At 54.0% G+C, this 25,579-nt stretch overlaps 12 protein-coding genes and 1 non-coding gene across 13 annotated transcripts; 8 read left to right on the top strand and 5 right to left on the bottom strand.

The window, feature by feature from the left end:
- Positions 1–381: 381 nt before the first annotated feature.
- Positions 382–1,469, bottom strand: BO94DRAFT_601882 (uncharacterized protein; the record flags this gene model as incomplete). The annotated part of the gene is made up of 3 exons (XM_025616402.1): positions 1,008–1,469; positions 712–934; positions 382–576 (listed from the first exon to the last, which is right to left on the bottom strand). Coding segments are annotated over exons 1-3 (444 nt in total), but the record flags the coding sequence as incomplete, so codon positions are not given.
- Positions 1,470–1,940: 471 nt separating this feature from the next.
- On the top strand, positions 1,941–3,504 carry BO94DRAFT_496184 (amidohydrolase). The gene is made up of 3 exons (XM_025609282.1): positions 1,941–2,227; positions 2,284–2,391; positions 2,448–3,504. Exons 1-3 carry the CDS (start codon positions 1,992–1,994, stop codon positions 3,391–3,393), a joined length of 1,290 nt encoding a protein of 429 aa, XP_025465332.1. The 5' UTR covers positions 1,941–1,991; the 3' UTR covers positions 3,394–3,504.
- A 329-nt stretch (positions 3,505–3,833) lies between these two features.
- On the top strand, positions 3,834–3,906 carry BO94DRAFT_t214. Its single transcript has one exon. It is a non-coding gene; the product is annotated as a tRNA-Lys (tRNA).
- Positions 3,907–4,223: 317 nt separating this feature from the next.
- On the bottom strand, positions 4,224–5,821 carry BO94DRAFT_567358 (NADH:flavin oxidoreductase/NADH oxidase family protein; the record flags this gene model as incomplete). Its single annotated transcript, XM_025614625.1, has 3 exons — positions 4,741–5,821; positions 4,337–4,687; positions 4,224–4,283 (listed from the first exon to the last, which is right to left on the bottom strand). Exons 1-3 carry the CDS (start codon positions 5,578–5,580, stop codon positions 4,224–4,226), a joined length of 1,251 nt encoding a protein of 416 aa, XP_025465333.1. The 5' UTR covers positions 5,581–5,821.
- Positions 5,697–6,405, top strand: BO94DRAFT_148990 (Zn(II)2Cys6 transcription factor domain-containing protein). The gene is made up of 3 exons (XM_025605791.1): positions 5,697–6,056; positions 6,135–6,169; positions 6,251–6,405. Exons 1-3 carry the CDS (start codon positions 5,813–5,815, stop codon positions 6,365–6,367), a joined length of 396 nt encoding a protein of 131 aa, XP_025465334.1. The 5' UTR covers positions 5,697–5,812; the 3' UTR covers positions 6,368–6,405.
- Positions 6,406–6,438: 33 nt separating this feature from the next.
- BO94DRAFT_558164 (fungal specific transcription factor domain-containing protein) lies at positions 6,439–8,608 on the top strand (the record flags this gene model as incomplete). The annotated part of the gene is made up of 7 exons (XM_025613986.1): positions 6,439–6,521; positions 6,674–6,774; positions 6,923–7,185; positions 7,306–7,497; positions 7,554–8,014; positions 8,080–8,392; positions 8,453–8,608. The coding sequence occupies 7 exons, from the start codon at positions 6,439–6,441 to the stop codon at positions 8,606–8,608; spliced, it is 1,569 nt and encodes a 522-aa protein (XP_025465335.1).
- BO94DRAFT_625881 (DUF4246 domain-containing protein) lies at positions 8,512–10,810 on the bottom strand (the record flags this gene model as incomplete). Its single annotated transcript, XM_025617314.1, has 4 exons — positions 8,512–8,849; positions 8,916–9,347; positions 9,409–10,452; positions 10,511–10,810. 4 exons carry the CDS (start codon positions 10,808–10,810, stop codon positions 8,823–8,825), a joined length of 1,803 nt encoding a protein of 600 aa, XP_025465336.1. The 3' UTR covers positions 8,512–8,822.
- BO94DRAFT_148975 (uncharacterized protein) lies at positions 10,684–12,926 on the bottom strand. The gene has a single exon (XM_025605790.1). It carries the CDS (start codon positions 12,829–12,831, stop codon positions 11,038–11,040), a length of 1,794 nt encoding a protein of 597 aa, XP_025465337.1. The 5' UTR covers positions 12,832–12,926; the 3' UTR covers positions 10,684–11,037.
- A 66-nt stretch (positions 12,927–12,992) lies between these two features.
- Positions 12,993–14,346, bottom strand: BO94DRAFT_536960 (D-isomer specific 2-hydroxyacid dehydrogenase family protein). Its single transcript, XM_025612159.1, has 4 exons — positions 14,001–14,346; positions 13,878–13,930; positions 13,740–13,827; positions 12,993–13,679 (listed from the first exon to the last, which is right to left on the bottom strand). Exons 1-4 carry the CDS (start codon positions 14,321–14,323, stop codon positions 13,085–13,087), a joined length of 1,059 nt encoding a protein of 352 aa, XP_025465338.1. The 5' UTR covers positions 14,324–14,346; the 3' UTR covers positions 12,993–13,084.
- A 2,777-nt stretch (positions 14,347–17,123) lies between these two features.
- On the top strand, positions 17,124–20,846 carry chsF (chitin synthase CHS3; the record flags this gene model as incomplete). Its single annotated transcript, XM_025613987.1, has 3 exons — positions 17,124–19,837; positions 19,894–20,699; positions 20,755–20,846. 3 exons carry the CDS (start codon positions 17,124–17,126, stop codon positions 20,844–20,846), a joined length of 3,612 nt encoding a protein of 1,203 aa, XP_025465339.1.
- A 27-nt stretch (positions 20,847–20,873) lies between these two features.
- On the top strand, positions 20,874–21,343 carry BO94DRAFT_536966 (uncharacterized protein). The gene has a single exon (XM_025612160.1). It carries the CDS (start codon positions 20,916–20,918, stop codon positions 21,213–21,215), a length of 300 nt encoding a protein of 99 aa, XP_025465340.1. The 5' UTR covers positions 20,874–20,915; the 3' UTR covers positions 21,216–21,343.
- Positions 21,344–21,725: 382 nt separating this feature from the next.
- Positions 21,726–24,517, top strand: BO94DRAFT_149210 (WD40 repeat domain-containing protein). Its single transcript, XM_025605792.1, has 2 exons — positions 21,726–22,886; positions 22,934–24,517. The coding sequence occupies exons 1-2, from the start codon at positions 21,950–21,952 to the stop codon at positions 24,373–24,375; spliced, it is 2,379 nt and encodes a 792-aa protein (XP_025465341.1). The 5' UTR covers positions 21,726–21,949; the 3' UTR covers positions 24,376–24,517.
- Positions 24,518–25,009: 492 nt separating this feature from the next.
- BO94DRAFT_427515 (uncharacterized protein) lies at positions 25,010–25,552 on the top strand (the record flags this gene model as incomplete). Its single annotated transcript, XM_025607456.1, has 2 exons — positions 25,010–25,336; positions 25,418–25,552. Coding segments are annotated over 2 exons (462 nt in total), but the record flags the coding sequence as incomplete, so codon positions are not given.
- Between the last annotated feature and the right edge of the window lie 27 nt (positions 25,553–25,579).

Below are 25,579 nucleotides of genomic sequence, written 5' to 3' on the forward strand. Positions count from 1 at the left end.
AAAACCCTAAAAACCCTAATAACCCTAATAAACCCTAAAAACCCTAAAAACCCTAAAAACCCTAAAAACCCTAAAACCCTAAAAACCCTAAAAAACCCTAATAATAATAAAACACATCTGTACTGGGAATTAACGTATAGACAGAAGGAGAATGATCATTTCTTCTTCCTCTGTATCTTAACGAAATTTTATATTAGGGCTTTCTTTCGAGTCCCTATCAACCGGGGACAGCAGGTTGCCGAAACTTCTTGATGCAAAGGGTTTTCCAAAGCGGTTAAACATGCCGCGGGACTTGATAGAAGGTACAGTTGGCTCCGGCTGTAAATTGTCAAGTCACTGCTCGAACCTTTGGCTCTATATATATGAGAAACGTACCTGGCCCATTACATGCAAGTTCTTCGTGTTTCCAACCATTTTAGCAGCCATAAACCTCATCACGATATCCATATTAGGAAGTGCCACATCCTTGTCAGTGAAGCTCAATAAGTGTGATTTTCGAATTACGAGACCCTCGAGACAGTAGTGGGCTTGCAGGATTCTTAGTTTGTAGCCGGCGAATACGGTGATAGCCATGATCTATAAACAATACAAGGTTTGTCAGTGTTAAGTAACCACTTGGTCTGGAGGACATGCCCTCAACCAGACCAACCATTCGGTGGTTGATCTGCCATAATAAGACAACGGTCGAGCTCTAAAGCTCTCTCTACTCACCGGCACAACAGTATGACGGGCGAAGTCGTTGCCTCCCAGGCGGGTGATCATAACGGCCAAGAAGATTAGGACCTTGTGCGTAAGGAGTTTGTCATCTGCCTCCCTTCTATACATATTTGCAATCATGGTGTGTGGAAGATTGAGCGCTTTTCTGGCCTTCCAGACCGCATACCACAATGCCCATTCAAATTCATCTGCGACGGCCTCCGGATAAATATTGTCCCTTGAGAAATCAACATTAGATTCCTAGGCTCAAGATACTCTAATATGACGGACGCTGATCTGTAAAAGCTCACATAGGAACCCACTTTGCGAGGTGCATTAAACTTGATAAAGAGTCACCCGGGGCCAGTGGGACGTCTCGCTGGAATTGTCTGAAGAAATGCTGGATCCTGAATAGAAGACTCTAGGCTTCATCATTCAATTTCTGTGGAATTCTTGACTCCTCTCCCCATCTCTTGTTAATCGCATTCAGCCCTTCCTGGGTCTCGGCATCGGTAGGGTAAGGAGAAGGGACATGTCCAGCCTCCAGGGGTTCGAAGAAAACAGGTGACAGGGGATCTAGGTGAGCCCCATCTGGCGATATGCGAAGCTCCTCACATATGATAGACGTATCTTTCGTGTCAGTGTCATAGTACATACCTCGGGAGTTCTTACAAAAGTCATGGGCTTCATTCAGACCTTTCAAGACGTTCTCCCGAACTCGTCTAACTTGTAAGTCGTCAATTTTGTCACGGGAAGAACGGTGACTAAAGACGGAATGCATTCGGGCTGGTATGGTGGCTGAGAGGCTTTTTTTTCGCAATAAAATCCGAGTGTATGATATGCGAGAGAAGATAGAAAACACTGAAAGCGTCAGTGGAGGGAGATACATTTTATGGAACCTTTTCAGATGATCAGTGTCCCAGCGAATATGTCGGAAATTAACTGATATATTTATCTGTAGCCCTCATAGATCAGGAAATAGCCTGCTACCACCTAGCCACTTCTACGGAATGGACCGGTCGAGTGCCGGGTAATGCAGTGGTTCTTAAGGATATCTGATGATTATTCTCCGTTCTAAATATCTGGGCGTAGTGAAGGCAACAGAGCTTCTAAAGTTAGACACCTTCTGCCTGGATGCCTGTTGGTTATCTTATCTCTCGGGGAGGAGCTCGGCTTTGCGCGGCGGTCCGATGCGATTTCCCCGCATCTCTCCGGTCTCAAGACTCATCCTGACCCCTCGACACCGGAAATCATACCTGATGTTCTGTTCATCCGGCTAACAGTGTTGTTCCATCATGGCGGACTTTACCATCCATACCTCGTCATTGTTTGATCCCCAGATCAAACGATTTCGCTCAAATGTCTCAGTCACGGTCAATCCCGCCAGCGGACTCATCGTGCGCGTCTTTGAGCGCGATGACAAGGTACTCTTGTCGGATCTCTGGAAGGCTGGGGACATCGACCTTCGGGGGAGGTATGTGTTGCCCGGGCTGGTTGATGCGCACACGCATATCTTCCTCCACTCTTACGAGTAAGTCAGCACCAGTCTTCCTCTCAGGCAACCCAAGATGACACTAGTCACCTCAGTGAGGCTGGTGCCCTTCAGCAAAAACGCGACGAAAGCATCGGAGAAAGGATGGTTCGAGCAGTCAATCATTGCCGCACGGCACTTCTGGCAGGATACACGACCTACAGGTAAATAGGGACTTCCCACAGAAACAACGAATCCGATCCTAACTCCCTCGGAATAGAGATCTCGGGTCGGAAGGTATGCAAGAGTTTGACGCGAACATACGGGATGCCGTGGCTCGAGGCCTCACCCCAGGTCCACGCCTCTTTGTAGCCACCAGAGTCCTGGCCAGCACCGGATCCTATGAAAGTCGAACGGAAAACAGCGCTGGAGGCCACTGCCTACCTTCCAGCGCCGACGCCGTCGACGGCATAGAAGCATGCCGCCAGGCTGTCCGCCGCCGCATCGCCGCCGGTGCAGACATCATCAAGTTCTTCGCCGACTACCGCAGAAGAATCATGCGCTACCCCCCTGCACAGCAACATCCCTATATCGCAGGCGTCCTTCATCCCCCGAAGGAGCCGAACCCGGATTACATGGTCTTCTCGAAGGAAGAGATGCAAACCATTGTGGCAGAGGCCCGGCTGGCTAGATGTCCGGTGTCTGCGCATTGCGCGACGCTTGAAGGGGCGATGGCTGCTATCGACGCGGGAGTGAATACGATCGAACATGCGTATCTCGCCACAGACAAGATGCTGAAGCGCATGGTGGAGAGGAATGTTATTCTGGTACCGACTCTTGCCATCGCGGAGAGGCTGCATGGCAACCGATTCGAGCAGATCTTGAGTCAGGTCAAACGTGCGCATGAGCTGGGGGTGAGGCTTGCCTGTGGCGGAGATACGGGCACGTACCCTCATGGGGAAAATGTTCGGGAGCTGGAACTCATGATGAAAGCGGGGGTTCCTGTTGTGGATGTCTTGGAGGCTTGTACGGTTGGTGGCTGGGAGGCCTGCGGGGGGGATCTCTGTGGGAGACGGTTTGGATGGTTTGAGGCAGGAGCACAGGCAGATATCATTGCTTTGGATGAGAATCCGGAGGTGGATCCGGAGGCTTTGAGGACCGTTGAGTTTGTCATGAAAGATGCCCGGGTATGGAAGCATAATGGGCAGCCCATGGGGATGTTATAGGGAAATGCATGGAGCCACAATGGTTTCTCGTCCCTCAGCGTGGATCGTACCTTGAAATCGGATGCAATAGCATTTGATGCTGTCGGATCCCGCATATAGTGGACATAGTAGGGGTTCAGTGCATATGCTTCACTTTCCGTCATCCTAAACAAAGCTATGAGGCGAGGAATCACACCATAGAGCACGCGATTTGAGAGAGTAAGAACTGCTTTTCCGAAGGGAGACAAACTGTTCTTTGCATGATGACATCTCGATCATGGCAGAGCTACTAGTCTCGGATGGGCCACTGACGTGGGGTAGAGCAGTTCGGGGAAATAGTGTGGATGACAGCCTTTGAATTCTTCTCCTGGAATCTCGGATCTGACATTATGGCTGATAATGTATAGGAGGCTAAAACAAGCTTAATAGCCATTTAGAGGCAGTTTTTTTCCAACGAACTAGCCCGGCTAGCTCAATCGGTAGAGCGTGAGACTCTTAATCTCAAGGCTGCGGGTTCGAGCCCCGCGTTGGGCTTCTCTTTTTTCTTCTTCTTTTGAAGTCCCACACTGGTTGAACCTTACTGGACTAAAACACTTCTTTTTTCTTAGGTTCCCGTGGTGGGGAAAGTTGGTCGATGTCTATCTTACGAGTGCCCACCTCACCTCGCTCTCAAATCTCCGGTTCAGCAAAAAGTACTACATTCGGATCGATCAAATATCCTGCATTCTGCCTATAAATTCAAACTGGCGCGGAGGCACATGAATATTAAGAGATAGGCAACCTGTATCTTCGAATGACTCCAAACATTGGAATATGCTCGATCACATACTATATATATATGTATACTATCGTCAAGTTGCAGATCTGGCAGCACTTCGGGCCATTTTCTGTATCTCATTGCTGTACCAACGCTGAAAGGAGTCTGTTAGCTGACGCATTCCACATTTCATTCAGTCATACTCACACTCTCCGCACCAGACCCGGCCGACTTGATGCCGGTCATCTTGATTAGCCGAGAAGGTGATATTGGCTGGGTGATTAGTCGCGCGCGCTCTTCCGGAACATCTGCATTTAGAAGGATGTCATTTGGCAGAGTTGGGTGAAGAACCGCCGGACGTCCAATGCCAATCATGTCACAATCTCCATCTGCCAGGGCTTTTTCCATGCCTTGCCGCGTACGGAAGCCGCCGGTCACCATCAAGGGAATTCCTGGGAATTCCGCACGGATGGCTCTCGCAAATTCGAGGAAGAATGCCTCCCGAGCCACAGTTCGAGCGGACTTCTCTGGCACCGGCTGCGGTGTAGCGCCCATCATCTTCATCAATCGTCAGTTGTGTGATACCAAAAGGGAGTGTCAGTCAAACCTACTCTAGGATCTTCGTATGTCCCACCGCTGATTTCTACAAAGTCCACCCCGGCCTCGACAATGAGCTTGAGCTGCTCGATGCAGGAGTTCAGTTCGCTTTTAGATTGATGATCGACCGAGTTTAGTTTAATTCCAACGCCGAATGTTGCTGGAACTGCTGCGCGAATGGCATGGATAATTTCGAGGACAATCTTCACACGCCCAGCTGACAAGCCTCCATACGAATCGGTCCGACGGTTCGTCTTTGCTGACAGGAACTGGGCTAGCAGGTAGCCGTGCGCCGCGTGTAATTGGACCCCCTGGAATCCTGCTCGATGGGCCAGACGAGCCGTGTACACAAACTGCTGGATCACATGGTCGATATCATTCTGGGTCATCTCCCTCGGGGTACCAAAAACCACGGCACTTGTAAGCTTTGCCATCAACCCCGACCCCAGATCCAGTGGTATGGCACTTGGTGACACATTTTTGGCAAACATGCACCGTGCCCCAGCACCCAAAGGAGATTGTCTTCCAGGGTGACTGATCTGCATGACTGTTGGTGTGCCATGGCTTGTGGATGCGGCCGCCCACGATTTCCACCTGCGAATGAGCTCATCCTCGATGGCCGGATTGACCGTATTGTCTCCTGCACCCCCGAGGTACATCCTGTCGACCTGAACATTCCCGGTCAGGAGCATGCCCCAACCACCGCGGCCCCATTCGGCATAAGCACGGTCATGGAGCTCGGTGGGTAGACTATTGCCATCAGCCATGTGTTCGGCCATTGCGGCCTTTACCAGACGGTTTTCCAGCTGCAAGCCGCATTTGAGGGTCAAGTTCTGGGAAATGATAGATGTCATGATGGTCGATGGGAAGAACACAGCAACCGTGGAGTGTGACAGATACCCTAGTGAATCTTTCGCAACTATTGGTCTTTATACCCCCCTGGCACCGCAAGTCGGGTTTCGCATAATGGTTTCCATGCCATTCTCCCGAGGTCCGGATACTTAGTGCTTCATATTTTCTTGAGAAACCAGCATATCCAGAAGGTAGAGCGAAGACCGAAACCCTTCGACGAATTTCGAATGCCTTATGTTCCAAAGAGGGGGTCATGGACACCAGGAAAAGGAACCCGGCGGAAGTCGATCGAGTTCCGAGGCGGGTTGGACGGTGGTTCCGAGTGGTCGAGATCCGACCGCCGAGATTCCTCGCCCTCCCCTTTCTCTTTCGGGCTTCGGAACTCATCCTCTTTTGCGTCCCATCATGGCCGCACAACTGGAGCCTCGGCTAGCACGATCCTGTGATCATTGCAAAGCAAAGAAGATCCGCTGTCTACGTGGGTATCCCCGTTGACCGTGGCACTAGCCACGAAGAGCCAGAGTGGTTGCTGACCGGGTGGCGATTTGGGCAACAGGGCCCTTGGACAGTGTTACCTGCACGCCTTGCCTCGTACGAGATCCGCCCTGCAATAGAGGCCATGAGGCCATTGGTGGCGCTCCCTTGATGTGGCACCTACTGAACCTCATACAGAACCGAAACATCGAATGCCATTACAGTCTCACGCGGAGACGGTTGAAGCCGAAAGAAGCCCGCGCCTCACCCAGTTTACGTACAACACACAAACTATCTCAGGTGACAGGACATTAACATTATCCCAGTTGAAACCAGCCCTCAAAGCCAGAAAAACCCATCAGTCACCGAAGGGCCTACCACATGCGATGCCTCAAGCCCGTTTGTCGACCACATCCTCGTCAATCGGCATGCCGATGGAAGGAATCGTGGTACATCCTCCATCTTCAAAGTAAGAACAACCTCCTTTGCTTGGACATACGAGTGGCTAACGGCAACAGGTACATGATAGACAAGGTGTTTTCCGGAGTTTCCGAGGCTATACTCAGCTTGGCTAATCAGCCCATCAGTCCCCAGCACCGGTCTTGCTTTCTTCTCGGAAAGTCAGCTTCATTCTTTGACAGAAATCCTGGGCCACACGAGGTTCCGTGATCTGATTGACGGCATAAGCTGTCTTACTCAAAGTCGATTGCATGGAAAAGGCCGTCAGTTTCGTCACTCTTCCATCCAATTTGCTAAAACCAGTTCCCAGGTGGAGATCTCCCGCCAAGTTAGTGTGCAATACATTGGTGGTGAGTTCGCCTTGGCCCATGGTTTGAACGTCGAATAGCTAACCCTCTGATCATTGTCCAGCCTACTTTGAACACGTACATCCACTGTACCCCTTCTTGGATCGCAGTGCCTTCGAAAACAAGGCATTCGATACCCAGGTAGAGGATCACTTGAGCAATGCCCCATTTTCTGCACTTTACTTCACGGTCTTAGCGCTCGGCTGCCTATATGTCGAAGGCGGATCTTTTGATCCGGGAAAAGGCACAGCCTGGAAGCTCTTTCAACATGCACTGGGTCTTTTTCCGGAGATCCTTCAACCTCCGGAGACTTTAGTCAATGTTCAAGTGAGTCGGCTCTACCACATATTGAACACCAACTGACGTATACATGCAACAGGCCCTGACAGCAATGGTTCGTGAAACATGCTGCTTGTGTGCTTATACCCTAATTTAATCATAAACTAGGGAATTTTCGCCATGAACTTCTCCTGCATCCAGATCAGCAAAACCCTGACAACCGAGGCGGCACGAATGGTCCAGTGTCTGGGGTACAGTGCTGCGTACACCCCCGGCGAAGACGAGAAAGCATGCCATCGGGTATTTTGGGTCATATACTGGCAGGAAAGGGTCGAATGCTTTTTCTGCAGCCGTGCTCCAGTATATCTCACCCAATTCACCCTGTCTCCTGGGAAGATTAACCAACGCAGCCCAAGATCATAGCAGATTACGACATAGGATGCCCGGTCCCAGAAACTCCCGCAGCCACAATCGGTGACTTGGACTGGTTAATGACCACGGCACGCTTAGGCCGTCTCATCTCCCGAATGTACGAGTGCCTATTCTCCGTCAGCGCCGTCCGAGCCAACCTCAGCACCCGAATCGCCGCAATGAACACCATCTCAGCCGAGCTCGAACAATGGAAAGAATCCCTTCCCAAACACTTTCAACTCAGTCAACCATTCCGCCCCTCGCACTTTAAAAAGCCCTACGCCGTTAACATGGCCATCCAGCTCCGCCTCATCTACTATAGCCTCTCAATCTCAATCTGCCGCCTTCGTATCCATGTCAGCCCCAACGAACGCAATCAAGGAATCAACCTCCAACTCATGGAAGCCGCACGCACGATCATATATCTCAGCCGGTACATCGATCACGAACCACACGTTCCGACATGGTACGTACCCAGCTCCACCCCCCCCCTCCCCTATCAATCCAACCCAATTAACCAACCCGCATCAGGACCCTAGGCATCGTGCCCATTTCCGCCCTCTTCATCATCTTCGAATTCATCATCCACAACCCTCGACACGCCGAGACGAGCCTAAACCTAGCCTACCTTGACATGGCAGTCGGGTACTTCAGCCGCTGGGAGGTGGAAAGCAAGGGGACGCTACCATTTTCATACGTATCCGAATTCGCACATATCGCAAGACAATTCGTGCAGGATGTGCAGAACCGACAGGACGTCGTGGCCAGACGTCCAGAGCAGACAACTATCCCTTGGACGGAGGAACCATCGAGGGATTCGTTGGCAGGACAGATACCGCTACATGTAAGTGATGATACTGTGGTCATAGTGTGGGACATGATTTGACTTATATCTATATTATAGAATCCAATGGATGTTCTAGAGAATGGCATCAACGCAACAGACATGGAATTCGATGAGCTCTTTTATCCCAGTGATCCTCTTCAGCCGATAATGGGGACGTCGAATCCATCGGCGAGTGATTTCTCGGCGTTGTTTGATTTTTCGTATTGGAATTGATGGGGATGGTGTGGGTGGCCATGGTCAGCTGTGGATGGAGGTTCTAATTCTGAGGCTATCTTTCTGGTATGTTTTCGGTGTATGTTGTAGTTTATAAAGGGGCGCGTTTAAATAGGGAGGAGATATGGATTAAAGTGATATTTATACGACCTGGGTTCGTGACTCTCTTGATAATATTATGTAGTTCACATTAGTCAAAGGTGACGGGAAGGGTTTAGTGCTCGCAGAAGAAGAACGTGTTCTGGACTCGTGTTAATACTCTGATTCTCAGAGGAAAGGAGATGGCAATGAGAAAGGGTACACGTACTTCTTCCATGCCATCGTTGAGTTGCTCGATCAGTGCCCCTCGTTCATCCATGAGGTCCTGTCTGGCTTGCACTGCATCCTCCCAGCTAAGAGGAAAGTCCGTCACATGCTGCATAGTCATATCGAAAATCTCTCTAGGCAAGCGGTTGAACGGAGGCACTTGGCGTACCTCAGCAGCCCACCAATCCTTGCGCTGGGGTGGCACGTTTGCCGTCGACAGTACTGGGATATATGGATCCACTAGGAACATGGCTAAGATCTTGCGATGGCCAGGCTGGGTGGGGTCGGCAAGTTGAAAAGGCTGAACTTGATGTTGGAGGGTATTGGGGAAGGCCAGGAGACGGCCTGGTCTAGTCAGAACACTACCCAGGTTTTGGATTGCAGGGCCATCGTTGTTGATCCCATAAAATACCTCTGTGGCGTGATATTCGTACTGGCAGGAATATCATTAGTTCCATGGCTTCGTCCCGGATATTGATGGAAGGACCGCATACCTGTCCAACATTCATCATCATTTCATCACTATCTAGCGATTGACGGAACGCGAGATGACTGGGAGTGATGTTGTGCTCATCATAGTAATAGAGGGCCGTGGCAACAATGTGCTCGTTCATTGCACCTTCAATATGCCAGGATCCACCCTCGTATTGGGGCTTTTCGGGGGTGAGATGAATATTGGCAAGTTTGAAGATGACTTGCAGTCCGGACTTGGCAAACTGCTTTTGCAGGTCGACGGATCGGTGTTCTGCTCGTTCCTCCCATTGTTGACGAGAGCAGAAAGGCTCTGGTTCTGTTGGTATGATAATACGGTTGGCCTGACACCACTCCCAATAATTATCCTCTCGCTCAAACTGGATTCCCTTGGCTTCTTCCCATGTATAAGGCCGAATTTCAGTATTTGAATCCACGTCATCCTCTGCAGGAGTGAAGGTGACTCCATCAGGTGCTGTTAGTGCTTCGTTGCCCAGTCCCGAATCCTCGATCCTTAACCGAGGTTCAGACCAGGAGAGGCATTCACTCCAAAGAGGGATGGCAGCAGCGACGAACTTCTCTAGGGTCCCATAAAGCGGCTTGTGCATTTTAGGTTGTAAGTTGTTGATGTAGCTGACTATGCTGGGTTGTCCGTCGTGATCAAAGGAGATATTGGAGGGGAGCCACTGGAAGCTCCCCCATTCAGGAAGAGTGCCCAGTGTCTCTCGAGTGCCATGCAATTCGGGGTCGACGACCTCGCCTCCACCGCTGAAGCGGGCACAATCATCAAGTGGCACGGTCCCATATGGCAACGCGCGGGATTTGCCATAAATCACGGGAAAGAGGGACGGATGCAGGAGATCCAGGACTTTCTGATCGGATCCGGGATGCCAATCCTTCGACTGTTCAGGCACATCCTCGAGTGCCCGGACATGCTGTCGTAAAGCGTCAGCGAGGGCTAAAGTCACTGCGGTGTCGGATTTGACGATTGCTCTCTCACTGTCCCAGACGGAGACCATCTGAGACTGCTGATGATAAGTGGCTTTGTCGCGAAGCTCTTGGAGACACTGGGATGTGTTAAGTTTAGTCGGTCGTGATGGATGCAATGTTCGAGTAGGACCATACGTAGTCAAACATTGCCTCCGACAAATACTTCTCCCGGAGCTCTGGACTCCAGACACAGGCCTCCCCCCTCCATTTTCCCACAATGGCCTCATCGAAAACCTTCCGATTCCACTCTGGCTTGTCCGTGATTTGATTGATGAATTCCAACATGCGACGCTCGCGAACCGAGATACCCACACTGTCGCAAGTGTCGGATATGGCATGAGGAAAACGTCGCCGGTCACCTTGGGAATCGACGACAGGCAGGTTAGTCTTGAGGGGCTGGCCGAAGCCAGGCAGTCTAATACGGGGATGAGCCATGGTGCTGGTGGTGAGGATGAAGATGCTTCATCATGGGGATGAGGGGAGGAAGAGGGGGAGGGGGAGGGGGAGAAGAAGAATGCCACTTTAAAAGGTAGATTTGCCGACGGGTTCTTCCAGGCAGCCAAGTGGATGCCTGGGTGGAGGCCTAGAGGTCTTGGCATGGGAATTATATTGGAAAAGAAGACAATCCTATTGACACGAATCGATCCGGTTCCCCAACATCTTCAAAACATACCTCCCAGTCGTAACACGACAGGTCCTCCTTCGGGGGGGAATTGGGAAGCGAGCGCCGCAGGCCAGTCGGGTCTCCGAAAGACGTTCACCGGCGCCAAGTCGCTGAAGTAATTCCTTCTCATGCTCACATTGTCAAAGATATAATGTGCATCCCGACCAGGCACTCGGCCATACGAGAAACCTCCGAGATTACGCGAGGGGAGATCGGTTGGAAGCGGAGTCCCCGGGGGCCTGGGGCGCACGGCGAGGACCGTGTTGTCCGCCGTGGACTGCCGATCAACAAAGAAGATGGGGTAGAAGATGGGAGACCCTCGGTGATATATGGCAAGCTCTTGAACAATCCTCCAGATGTCGTCCAGCGTGCCGTCCTCTTCCCCATCCCAGGGCACGAAACACGCGACTTTCTCTTCGAAACGCTGTTCGCGGACCCTCCAGGTGCAAAGTTCCGCTTGGATGGCGTCGGTCTGGTTGGGGGTCGTTTTGGTAAGGGCGAACACTGCTACATAGTTAAGCCTACTCTGGGTCGGGAGCCACGGCGGGGGATTGGAGTAGAATGGCTGGTCAAATGCATGAAAGAGCTCAGTGACTTCGTTCTCTTCACGATCCAGAGAGAGAAGCCCAGGTGCGGGCGGTAATTCCCACTCCCACCTCCAAGTTGACGGGTATGGGTGTTCAAGAATCACATGTAGAGGCTTATGTGTCACATTGGCCTGGCCGTCCCATACTTTGTGAAAAATGCCTATCTGGATGTCTGCAGCATTGTCTACGGGCTTCCCAAGGAAGAAAAACGCATCCGCCAGCCCTCCCGGCCCCCGTCGAGGTGCATACTCATACCACAGCTTCATCAGCTGGCGGCGAGACATAGCCCGGTGATGCTCCCACGAGATTAGTTTGTACGGTGTGGTCCGGCTACTGATTGCATGGCCGTGCTTCTCCATCCAATCCTTGGTGGCTCCTTCGAGAGTTGACTGAATAGTTTGACGCGTCGCTGCAGTCGTGGGGAATAGTAGAAATATGGTCATCACTCGGCCCTCATCATTGCGAACCCACGATGGCAGCGCAATGGGGCTTTCAGTACCGCTAGATGCATATGACATGACTTGTTGCACCAGCTCGGCTGGTAGAGGGGTTCTGGTGGCCAACACATGACGGGCAGAATCCAGCCACTCTTCTCGGCCAAGCGAGGCTGCGTTATCGAGGGACAACGGGGCCCGGTCCGGATCATGGAGGACGATCCCCAGATCATGGTAGCAATCGGGTTTTACATAAGCAGGTAGCGGCCGTGGCTGCAAGGTCAGCTCGGCATTAGATATGTCGCTCACCGTAGTCCGTTGTGCATTGACACGAACGTTGTCCTCGGCGCTGGTGGTGACCGACCGTGGTCGGATAGTAACCGCGACCACCGAAACCTGTGGGTTTTCGCCCACGCGGAGAGTTCCGTGCAACTGCCGCTTGGTGAGGCCGTCGGCGACGACGAGGCTGGTCCATCCGGCTCGATATGCCAGGACTGCAACCGCATATATGTTCTCTTGGCTGTCATGATAAAGGCCTTGATGGGCGATCCGAGCTAGCACGCGCCTTGATGGGCGCCATACCGAGAGCTTGACGTTGGCTTGGGGAGAATGCTGGAACCCATTGAGTAAAGTCGCCTCGGCCGTTTCGCTGAGATCGGTTAGGGAGACCAGTAGTAGAGAATTGGCTCCCTCTGCATTTTGGAAGCGTGGAAGTCCATAGTTCGGAGCGAAAGATGGCGAGCCCTCATTGAGTAGACTCTGGATGTCCATCTTGGGTTGAGGTTGAGTTGGGTGAGTTGGGTGAGTACTGCCAGCTCATCCGCTTGGCCCGGGAGAAGAATGCAACTGGGAGCCGCGTCTTTCCGCCTGCCCTCTTCGGACAAATCTACAGTATGGCCTGCAGAATGGTTACCGCCTGGGTTATTGTTGCCTGAGGCCTGTACACATGATCACGTGCTTGACTCATACTCATTAGGTACATACTCCCTACTCTAGCCGCTCCTCTGACTCGGAACGAGCAAGATCAATACCCCAAGGCTTTATCCACCTGATTGATGAGCCCCTTCCCGTGAGCCCGTCGCTCAAGATTACTCGCCAGGATCTTCAAAGCACGCTCGTTGTAATGGGTCGAGTTCCCACTACAATGCGGCGTGATGATGACGTTTTTGAATCCCCACAACTTGTGATCTGCCGGCAGGGGCTCCGGATCCGTGACATCCAGTGCCGCCCCTCGAATTTGACCCCCTTCCAGAGCAGCCACCAGATCCTCGGTATTGATGACCGCTCCCCGTGCAATGTTACTGACGTACGTCTTCTTCTTACTGAGTAGCGCAAACTGTTCCCGCGAGATGATGCCTCGTGTCTCTCGAGTCAGTGGCACCGTGATCACGAGCAAGTCCAGATCCGAACTAAGGAACCCATTCAGTTGATCTTTCCCCCAGAACCATCTCGAGGGGAATTCGCCCACGGCATCGCCCAGGCCTGGCTCGCTGAAGGTATCCGCTTTTCGAGAAGCGAGCGTTGCTCGGGGACGCATGGTGAAAGCGTGGACGTCCATGCCAAATGCTTTGGCTACTCGGGCGCATTGACGGCCGATGCTCCCGTAGCCCATGATTCCACTATGATGGTTCGTCAGCTGAGGACAAGTCCAGGCGGGGAATTTTGAGGAGCACACATACACTCTCAGGCCAACTGCATCCTCAGTGTCTTCGTCGGATACGGGATCCACCCATTTGCCCACTTTCTGGTATTTAAGATACTGCGGGACTATCTGGACTTTAGTTGCTCTATCTTTTCTTCCCGTGAGACTCACATACGGTGGTGCTGGAAGGCCAGGAAGGTCATGAAGACCCATTCTGTAATTTGGGGTCTGACTTGTTAAAATCACTCATGTCCCGCGGGCCTGCCAAATCCTGGCTGAACTCGAGTCAGACACTTACGGATGAACCCCGTTGGCCGTACATAAAGCGACCTCGGGCTCCTGGAACAGTGGCAGCTCGTTCGCGTGATTGCAACCGGCACTCAAGAGTTGCACGTATCGTAGGTTCGGAGCCAGCTCCTTGGTCGGGAAAAGCTTCCAGGTGAAAAGCGACGTAACATCTTTCCAAACTTCTAGGGAGATCTCTGCGGGTAGCTCGGCGGCGCTCCTATCGATCTGGAAGATTTCGATGCGGATGTTGGGAATGGAATCAATCACACCGGAAACCCACTCGGCTGGAGGGGTCCAGGGCATGAGAATCAAGAGAAACTCCCGGGAAGCCATCGTAAAACGGATTTGGTTCTGGGTGATTTTAGCTGGGAGCGTTGAATGATTGCCGGGGTGAAGATCGGTACCTGGCGAGGGTTATATAGGTACTGTACTAACTACGGAGTATGTAGATTGTAGTTGCACCACCATGGCGGGAGGTGCTCCTTGCTTCGATTGTTTTAAAGCTCCCTGAGATAAGGTGTTATCGATTATCGGAGAGGGGACTTTCCAGCAGTCATAGGTAGCCTCAGGCAGGACCCCCGCCTGCCCTCGGCCCCCAGAGCCAATCAGGGAGCTGCTCTTGGTGATACGGGAGGGCGTTCCTCACTGATTCTATGACGAGAAAGGCGACACCGCTGTTATATGATCGCCATTTCAAGATAAGAGTTGCAATTAATAATGACGTGTCAGGTGCTCAACATTGGGTGGAGAAAGTATAAACTCCCCCGATGTTTTGTAGTCCTCGACGGCTGATAGAAACCAGTAGTATTCTACTTCAATATAAAGAAGGGACTTCGACCGGGAAAGACGGTTAAAATATATATCGGGGGTGGGAACCATTTCCACTGTCACTTCATCTCTCATAGACTGTGTTTGGATCACAGCAACCCGACATAGTACCATGGTTACTACCAAAGTCTTGTAATGTGTAAGTAGGTATAACAACGACCTCGAACTCCGTTGATTCGCGAGCCGATCCGATCGTGCGATCGACGGAAAACATGGTTCATTACCCAAGAAATCATTACTAGGCTTGAGGCTATGAAATAGAAGCTACTACTATGACGTGCTCCCCATATAATCCACAACTTAGATTTAAGTAAACTCCGGTCTGTAATTTTTTTTTTTTGGCCGTCTCTGTGCTTTTCCTCAGGTGGTCGGACCTCAGGGGCGACTTGGTGAACTACTAGTAGTAATAGTAGAGTAGTACATAGTAAGGACCCCGATGCGGAGTAAAACGACTCAACTTGGTGGACAAAACGCATCCCCTACCGGAATACCTCGGGAAACCCGTAGTTGCTGGTGTTGATGACCACATCACACCTGACATCTGAGACAGTTCGCAAAAGATATTAATAGACAGCGCAGACCCTCAGAAGCCATCCGAAGCCACCACCCTAGCAGCGAATTATCGTGCACGTCGTGGCCGGGAGGGTGGGGACCAAGAGTAAACCCAAGGAACCTGGGTGAAAAGTTTCGACCTGTTCCCTTCCTGGACACTCGGGAGATAGGTCATAAGATACAGAATTAAGTCCGGTGTGCGATACCTATTCAGAGTGGACATCGCAGGGCCGCCATGGGCTAATCCTGCTCCATTTGAAGCTAAGGACTAGCTTGATCCTGCTGAAGACCAGGATCCGTCCATGACTCCATGTGTTAGACCCTGGTTATTGTACCTGCACTGATAAACATTGCTAACTGCTGTGTACTCCGTACTCCGTACTATCTAGCACTATGCACGGAATAGTGATAGTGTAAGAATTACTGGGAGTGTGGGCCCCACGATAATGACGAAACGAGGTGGCCGCTGGATCATCAGAGCGTTAATTGGATCGTTTGTGGGACCGAGCCAACGCTAAGCTAGGTTAGGCTAGTCAGGGTCTTGCCACGGGAGGGCTGCCCAATGGGCGGGCCCCTGGCTGGCACCGGGCATTGGCGGGGTTACCCATGGATGGTCTGGCCTGGCCCGGCTGATTGCCCCTAGCGACGCTGCACTCGGGCGGGCAGTTATTTGTGTACATTTGTTCATCTGGTCGGGTGTCATATCCTGCACCTCCTCTTCCTTGGCTCCGGCCTATCTTCACCTTCCTCCCAACTTTGCCAGCAGTGAGAGTGCGTTCTGAATTATTATCCTCAGTGGCAGCGGCGATTTGGTGTTACATTCCGATCTGACTCGCGGCAAAGGGCCTGCATTCCTGGCCAGAGATTGGGATCCGACTGCCTGAGGCTTGGCACGATAAGGTACCCCGTGATATCCTCAATCCCAAATCAGCTGCCAGCTACGGTTCCCCTGGTCCCTTTGACAAGTGGTGTCTTCTGTCTACTGTCTACTGTCCACTGTCCACTACTCTCTGACGCCCCCGGCATCCGGCGCATATCCAAATTGTGCCATAAACCACTGCGGAAGAATTGGTTGGGTTTCAGACTAATAAAGTTAAGGTGGGATTACTATTGGGCCCAAGGGAACGCTATACCCAGGCGGGCTGCTGTCCCGCGGCCCCGGCCACTTTCTCCTCCGCACGATCATCTCTACGGCCTACCAGTACTACTACTTGCTTCCCTTCCCCTTTCTAATTTCTCGCCTCCCGTCCGTCGCGCTCGTTCACTCTTTCGCGCTTATTATTTAGAGCTTTCGGTCCCCTCCTTGGCAGGAGTCCCAGCGATTACCATCTGCTGTCTCGCTCGTTTGATCTCCCTGGGACTTACCTGCTTGCATTCGTTTGCTATCTATCTGCAGTGCGATCCCCGGAGGCTTTCCCACCAACCAACCATTCAGCGGGGCGCAGTTTTTCCGGAGTCATCAATCTGCATCTGTCCCACATCTGGCACTATCTAGAAGTCACTCGCATCACTTGCAGCCGGATACATTCGTTGTCGGGCATCCGACCCCGCTCCTCGTCCGGTTGACTCCCCCACCATTCGCATTGCCTATGCTTTAGGAAAGGTGAGTCGACAATCTCTCGCTGAATAGGTCCTTGCCACTATCGCATCGCTCTTCACGTCATGGAGTCCACTCCACGTACACTGCCAAGGAGGCGATTGCCAGCGCAAAGGAACATATTGCTAATTGGGGCTCTAATCATCTAGCAGGGTCATGTCTCTGCCTCAGCGTCCGGGGAAAGCCTCCCCGCGACGAGAAGAAACGTACTCCTCCTTCCGCGAATCCTCCCGGCGACGGCACCGCACCCACGAAAGCGGACAGCAGAATGATCCTCTGTCCGGCTCCCCCTCGGGGCACCGACACCATCGACATCACCGCTCGCGCAGCTCCCGCAGACGCGATGATGTGGACGAGGAAAGAGGAGAACTAGGCGCGGAAACCAGGCACAAGAAGACTATGTCGAAACCAGAACGCACCCGGGTCGACGCGAACCATCCACACTATCACTATCGCCAAAAATCGCGGAATATGCCCACGCATCCATCGACAACTGGGGATGAGCCGTTAATGGGAGCCGGGGGGGAGGGAGAGACGAACAGCTCCCGGAGCACGGAATCCAAAGGCAAAGATGGGGTATATGTCACGCAAGGGAATGTCAATCAGCCCATGGAGCGACTCCCGAACCGACGTCGCATCAAGAAGAGGCGATCATCGCGCAAAATCACCCGAAGGGCCGCGGCGGCGGAAAAGAAACGGCAACAAGCGTTGGAGCAAGTTCGACCACCCAGTCCTTGGACCACGTACTGCGCCATCATCACCTTCTGGGCTCCGGACTTTGTCCTGAAGTGTTTTGGGATGCCGCAAAAGGCGCAGCGTAGCGCCTGGCGTGAGAAGATTGGCCTCATCAGTCAGATCCTTCTCGTCGGGGCATTTGTTGGCTTCCTCACGTTCGGGTTCACGGCAACGGTATGCGGCACCCCTCCGACGCGGTTGAGGATCAACGAGGTCAGTAGCAACTACATGATCTTCCACGGCAAGGCCTACGACCTGTCCCACTCGACGCACCCGGCCGCTGCTGGCATTCCGGCCGGATCCAACGTTCTCTATGATCTTCCCCACAAATATGGAGGTCAAGACGGAAGCTTTTTTTTTCAGGAAGTCAACGGAGCGTGCAAGAATCTGATCACGCTCGCGGACGGATCCGATGTGCCCACCAACTCCGCCGGTGATCTCGCCTGGTATTTCCCCTGTAACGCCTTCAACCAAGACGGCTCTTCCAAGCCGAATTACACCGATCCGTATTATCTGGGGTGGGCCTGCCACACATCGGGGACGGCTCGAAAAGCCTTCTACAACCTGAAAAGTTCCGGGGACGTTTATTTCACGTGGGACGACACCAAAAATACCAGTCGCAATTTGGCCGTGTATGATGGCGATGTCTTGGACCTCGACCTTCTGTTATGGTTCAATACCTCCCAGGTGAGCTACCCGATCAAGTTCGATGAGCTCCGCGAGAATCCCAAGGTGCGCGGGGTCGACCTCACGTACTACCTGCAGACGGGCCAGGAGAAGAAGATCGGCCGGTGTTTAGCGCAGATAATCAAGGTTGGCAGTATCGACACCGATACGGTGGGGTGCATTGCATCCAAGGTGGTTCTCTATGTCTCGTTGATCTTCATCCTGTCCACCGTCGTGGTCAAGTTCGCGTTCGCCCTGCTCTTCCAGTGGTTCGTCGCCGCTCAGTACGCGGCCCCGAGGACCAGCATGGGCACGGATTCCAAGACGCGCAACCAGCAGATCGAGGATTGGTCCAACGATATCTATCGGCCCGGCCCCCGCATGACGGACCACAACATGAGCGAACGGGGTAGTAAACGAGCGAGTTTTCTGCCCACCACCTCGCGCTTCTCGAGCCCGTACACGGTGAGCAACGGAGGGAAGCAGAAATACCAGTATGTGACGATGGCGAGCCAGAACTCCACGACCCGCCTGGTGCCCGGTGCCACCCACTCGATGTACAAGCAAAGCCACAACAGTAGCGGTGGAAGTTTGGGCCCTGAGGGTTCCCGCCATAACGCGTTAGCTAGTCGATCCAGCCTCGCCCTGCCGGGACAGGACTCGCGCTACTCGACCGGCATGCTAGAATCGGAAGGCCCCGGGATGGGTGGATATGTCCACGAGGGTGTCATTCCCCAACCACCACCAGAGTGGCAGCCGTACGGGTTCCCTCTTGCACACTCGCTCTGCTTGGTGACGTGTTATTCAGAGGGTGAAGAAGGTATTCGCACCACGTTGGACTCGATTGCAATGACCGACTATCCGAATAGCCATAAGACCATTCTGGTAATCTGTGACGGAATGATCAAGGGCAAAGGCGAGGAATTCTCCACGCCGGAGATCGTTCTGCGGATGATGCGCGACCCCATTATCCCCAAGGATGAGGTGCAGCCGTTTTCGTATGTGGCCGTCGCCACGGGATCCAAACGCCACAACATGGCGAAGGTGTACGCCGGCTTCTATGACTATGGGGAGGACTCGATCATCCCGGAGGAAAAGCAGCAGCGCGTCCCCATGATGATTATCGTCAAGTGCGGCACCCCGGCGGAGGAGCACAAATCAAAGCCGGGCAACCGGGGCAAGCGCGACAGTCAGATCATTTTGATGTCGTTCCTGCAGAAGGTCATGTTCGACGAGCGGATGACAGAACTCGAGTTTGAGATGTTCAACGGGTTGTGGCAGGTGACGGGCATTGCTCCTGATTTCTATGAAGTTATCCTCATGGTGGACGCGGACACCAAGGTGTTCCCGGACAGTCTGACGCACATGATCTCGGCAATGGTCAAGGATCCGGAGGTGATGGGGCTGTGTGGCGAAACCAAAATCGCTAACAAGACGGATAGCTGGGTAACGATGATCCAGGTCTTTGAGTAGGTGTCCCCCTTCCTCCTTACCTCTCCATTGTGCTCGCGCTAACATTCGACAGGTATTTCATCTCGCACCATCAAGCCAAGTCGTTCGAGTCGATGTTTGGAGGTGTGACGTGTCTACCTGGGTGCTTCTCGATGTATCGGATCAAGGCACCGAAGGGAGGCCAGAACTACTGGGTCCCGATCCTGGCGAGCCCGGATGTCGTGGAACATTACTCGGAGAATGTGGTGGACACACTGCACAAGAAGAACCTGCTTCTGCTGGGGGAGGATCGGTACCTATCGACGCTGATGCTGCGGACTTTCCCCAAGCGAAAACAGATTTTTGTGCCGCAGGCTGTGTGTAAGACGCAGGTGCCGGACCAGTTCAAGGTATTACTGTCGCAACGCCGGCGCTGGATCAACAGTACGGTGCACAATCTGATGGAGCTGGTCCTGGTGCGGGATCTGTGTGGGACGTTCTGCTTCAGCATGCAGTTTGTCATCTTCATTGAGCTTATTGGGACGCTGGTACTGCCAGCGGCGATCGCTTTTACGTTCTACGTGGTGATCAACTCGATCGTGCACCGGCCGGTGCAGGTGATCCCACTGGTGCTGCTGGCGCTTATCCTGGGGCTGCCGGGCGTGCTGATCGTGGTGACGGCCCACAAGATGGTGTATGTGCTGTGGATGTTTATCTACCTGCTGTCGCTGCCAGTGTGGAACTTTGTGCTGCCGACGTACTCGTACTGGAAATTCGACGACTTCAGTTGGGGAGACACGCGGCAGACGTCGGACGGGAAGGACAAGGGGCACGAGGCCGGAGAGGGCGAGTTCGACAGCAGCAAGATCACGATGAAGCGGTGGCGGGATTTCGAGAAAGGTACGTGCATGCGTGGGCATCAGCCACCTTAGCGACGGCGACTAACAGGGGGCAGATCGCCGACTGCGGATGCAGATGCCGGGCTGGAGCCAGCCTCCGGCTCCGGCAGGCTATCCGACCTACCATGATCCCTACGGGGGCCATTGAGGGAGAAGTGTAATTAATGGATGAAGGGGGAATGTACATTTTATTTTCGGATCGATGTGATGAGTTATGATGGCGTGTATCATTGTGGATTGCCTTCTTCTTCTTCTTCTTCTGTCTGTGTATTTGGGATATCTTGCCGGGTTTGCCGCGTGTAACCCGAGATGTGGCTGTAACTTTGACTTTGACTTTGACTTTGGATGGGTTGACCTGAGCGAGCGCGAGCGATTGATTGAGCGGCGATTTGTGAGCATACCTTGCACGAGTAACGACGACCTGTTAAATGAAGCACTTAATCGCGATGAGGTGCGGCTGACGGGATGGTTCGAGCTGCGGGCGATCTGCCGGGGCACCTGGTGGCTTCCGAGGTGATCTATCTATCCATCCCCGGGGGGGTGTTCTCTTTCCCACTCTTCGTGCAGATGGTCTGTGCCTGCCCTGTGGCGTGTTGACCAGCGGGGAATGGATGCCGGGGATATCAGAGAGAGATCAAGTCCTTGTGGATCGATCATGGAGAAATCCTGGGCGAGGAGGAGGTCTGACTAATCCGGCTGGACCAATGGTTTCGTTGCATCCGTAAGAATCATGGAACTGAAAGTCAGGCCTCCGTAAGGAAGGTAATAATACTGGAATCCTCGTGATCGGGCGCCCCTCCATGTGACAGCCCCGATCCACGTTCTGCTGCCTCTTCCGCCTCGCCGCTTTTCCTGCTCCTGTGCCTCTCTCTCCTCCACCTTCTTTTCCTCCTACTCCTACTCCTACTCCTCTCCTCCTCCTCCCCCTTTCTCTTCCTCCTCTTCCTGCTGCTGCTGCTGCAGCTGCACTCCGCCCAACTGGGTATCTAACTAGGCACGCCACGCTCTTTTTCCTCTCCTCCCTTCCCCCCCCCCAAAATCATCCCTCTCTTTCCTCTTCTTCTCATTTCGAGTGACGCCCGGTGACTCGGTGCAACCCCGCCCCTCCATCTCGGGATTGCGACTCCCCTGCTGGCTGCTGGCTGTGCCACCTCGGTGTGGGGGAGGAAGACTGACCCTGCTGCGGGGTGACCATCGGCTGCAGAGCCAAGATCCCAGTCCAACAACGTGGACGTCCCACCTTATCTACCAATGCCGGCTCAGATTGCCTTGGATTTCCCTCCTTCCTCGCCCTCGCCCTCGCCCTCCACCGCCATCCCGCCCGGAGGTCCCTCAGCATGCAACATTCCCCGATCCTCGTCCCCTCGACTTCCAGACAACCTCTCCTCTTCAATTGCCGCCTCATCTAGCCGTCATCCGATGTCGTCCCTCGAAGACCAGCCGCCGCCTGTCGGCGCGGACGTGCCTGATCCTACTTTCACCGGTGATACGGACGATCGCAGCACCAGCGACTCAGCCGTCTCCGCCTTCATGGCTGTTCCCCAGTATACCACCGTCTTCGACTTCCGCGATGGGTCATACACCCTTCAGCTGGAAACGGTGAATGCAGTGATGGAGCATGAGACCGGCCCTCAGCCGTCGTCGCCCCCGACGGAGTGGTACATCTCCGACTCGGAAATGACGGATGCGCTGTCGGAGATGGGCGGCGTTTCTCTGGGGCCCTACATCAGCGAACACGTTGGCATGGCTCATCTCCTCCACCAGTCGCTGAACGCCCCCATGTCCGCGCCCCCAACCTCGTCCACCATTTCCAGCGACACCGAGGACGGTGACGCGACCGATCTGGATATGGAATACGAGCCCTCAGTGATAGACAACCGGTCCACTTCGCGATCCATCGCGGGAGATGATCCGGACGACACGCAGAAGTTCTACTCGGACGATGGGGATGACTACGAGGACGATCGAGCCAGCGACATGCGCACCCGCCACGGTACGGCTGATTTGTCCGAGGTGGCCGTCGACGAGTTTTACCAAGGCCTCGACCCGGCATCCGGATCCCAACTGTCCGACCTGGGCACGGGCGCCATGCGCGACGATTACAGCAATGTCTTCTCCGAAGGGGAAGACTCGAGCACCGTCGATCCGGCGGGCGAGCCTCACTTTGCCGACCCCGTCGTCGGAACCAGTAGGACCCCCTCCTCTTCTTTCCGATGCTGCGCTAACTCGGAATAGTCCGCGAGCGGAACTTGACTATGGACCAGTTCATCGCCCAGTGGCTATACCAGCCGTCCGCCGCCTCGATCCCGAGTCTCTCGATTGCCCCCGCCCACCACCTCCCACGCAACTCCCTCTCACGGCTGATCGGGTGGAATCCCCCGGCGAAGATCGTCCGGCCGCCCGGATATCACACCGACTTCTACGACCTGCAACAGATCCCCTGGTGGGGCGCCCTGCGAGTCCAGCGGCCGTATGTGCGCAAGCAGCGGGACCTGTCGTACACGTCGTACCACAACTTGGAGTACTCACGGCAACGGCCCGGGGCACGACTGCCGCAGGACGAGTCGTACTTTCGGGGCCAGGCTATGTATACAGCACACAAGGCCACCATCGAGCACTTCCAGTTGCGGAATCTCATGTCAGCGGTGGCGTACAACACGGTCCACTTTGCGCACGAGTCCAAGGTCTATTCATGGGTGCCGGCCTACGACGACCTCACCTGCTTGCTCGACCTGTCCCGGCCGGCGCCTGAGTCGCTGCTGCCGGGGCTTGTCAAAATCTCGACCATGAAGTCAGCGCACGACCTGACGATCGCGGGCGGATTTTCGGGCGAGTATGCGATGCGCGCGGCGGGCACGACGGGGCCAGGCGTGCAAGGCTACGTGACCAAGGACGCCAACGGCATCACCAACCACATCGACATCATCCCGAGTCGAACGAGTGGGGGCCCGCTGGGAATCTTCGCGTCTAACGACCGACACTTGCGGGTGCTGGACTGCGCGACCAACACCTTTGTAGCGGACCATGAGCTATCGCGGGCGATCAACTGCACGGCGACGGCGCCGGACGGACGGCTGCGCGTGCTGATTGGCGACTCGGCAGACGCGTGGGTGGTGGAGGCGGACACGGGGCGCCCCGTCCATCCCCTGCGCGGCCACCGCGATTTCGGGTTTGCTTGCGCCTGGTCGCCCGACATGCATCACATCGCCACCAGCAACCAGGACAAGACAGCCATCATCTGGGATGTGCGTATGTGGCGCATGCTGCAGAAGATCCAGGCCGATGGGGCGGGCTACCGGTCCCTGCGTTGGTCGCCGGTGGGCGGGGGACCGCGCACGCTGCTGCTGAGTGAGCCGGCAGACCGCATCGCCGTGGTCAATGCGCAGACATTCCAGAGCCGGCAGGTGCACGACTTCTTCGGGGAGATTGGGGGTGCGGACTATGCGCCGGACGGCAGCACGATCTGGGTGGCCAATACGGACGAGCATTTTGGAGGGTTCTTGCAGTATGACCGACGGCAATGGGGACAGCGGTATGGACTGCGAGATCTGCCCAACGAGTGGCGGCGCGAGACGGAGCTAGAGGAAGACTCACGGTGTGTGCTGAGTGAGCGAGAGCGCCAGCTGCGGTGGATGTGGAATTTAGAGGACGAGGAGCATGAAGCGTTGCTGCTGTAGTGCCATTACTGCAGTGGCTGTATGACTATTGCATGATTGGGTGGAGATGTCAGCATTTAGCGTTAGATACCAATTTCCTGCTGGCCAGCGTTCTATTTAATCATCGATTTCTACTCTTCTCAACCAACTCCCCAGCTCCTCTACCGCCATCTATCTCCACAGCCGACACCACATCATCGTATCCTCACCACTCGGAAATATTGATAATGAGAACAGTAATAATATCCGATCGATCGGAGGGTGGCTGAGGGCCCCACCTCCCCGCCGATCTCTTGGTCACACCGCCACAGCCCCTCCATCATCTCATCCATAAAACCCCTCTCTCCCCCTCCCCCTTTCCCCTCCATCATCATCATCATCATCATCATCATAATTATCCCTTCTTCCTTTTCTACACGAACCCAAACCCCCAAAGACAACCAACCAACCAACCACCACCACCACCACCACCATGTCCTTCTCCAACCTCATCTCCTCCGCCATCGAACAAGGCCTATCCGGCGGCTCCTCCGGCGGCGGTAACAACGCCAACTACGACCCTGAATTCTCCTCCGCCCACTCCCACGCCCAATCCCACCACTCCTCCTACAACCAAGGCGGCTACGGCGGCTACTCCGACAACCAAGGCAGCGACTCCTACCCCTCCCAGGGCGGTAGCAGCGGCGGCAGCGACCTGTTCTCCACCGCCCTTAGCTTCCTTTCGTCCCGCAAGTCCCAATACGAGGAACAGCCGGACGTGGACGAAGAACACATGGTGCAGTCTCACCAGGCACTGTACAACAACCAGGATGAGGGCCAGCAGCACGACAGCAAGTCCCTGGGAGCGGGAGCCGCGATGCAGGCCCTGAAGATGTTCACGAGTGGATCGGGTGGCAGCTCCGGAGATAAGAATGAGTTTATTGGGATGGCGATGGCTCAGGCGAGTAAGTTGTGGGATCAGAAGTCTGGGTCTGGCGCTGTGGTAAGTCTTTTCCTTGTTCTTTATTGTTGGGGTTGGGGTTGAGGGGTCAAGGATGGTGGCTAATTGTTGGTTGGTGTATAGGCTGGCGATAAGCAATCGGCTATTAACTCGGCTGCTGAGATGGCCTTTAAGATGTATATGAAGTCGCAGGGCAGTGGGTCGAGTGGAACGGGCGGTCCGGCTGGTTTGATGAGTCTGGCGAGCAAGTTTCTGTAGATGATATCATTTAGTTTTGGGAGGGGA

This window comes from Aspergillus sclerotioniger (assembly GCF_003184525.1).
Source record: "Aspergillus sclerotioniger CBS 115572 chromosome Unknown BO94scaffold_21, whole genome shotgun sequence".
Lineage (NCBI taxonomy): Eukaryota > Fungi > Ascomycota > Eurotiomycetes > Eurotiales > Aspergillaceae > Aspergillus > Aspergillus sclerotioniger.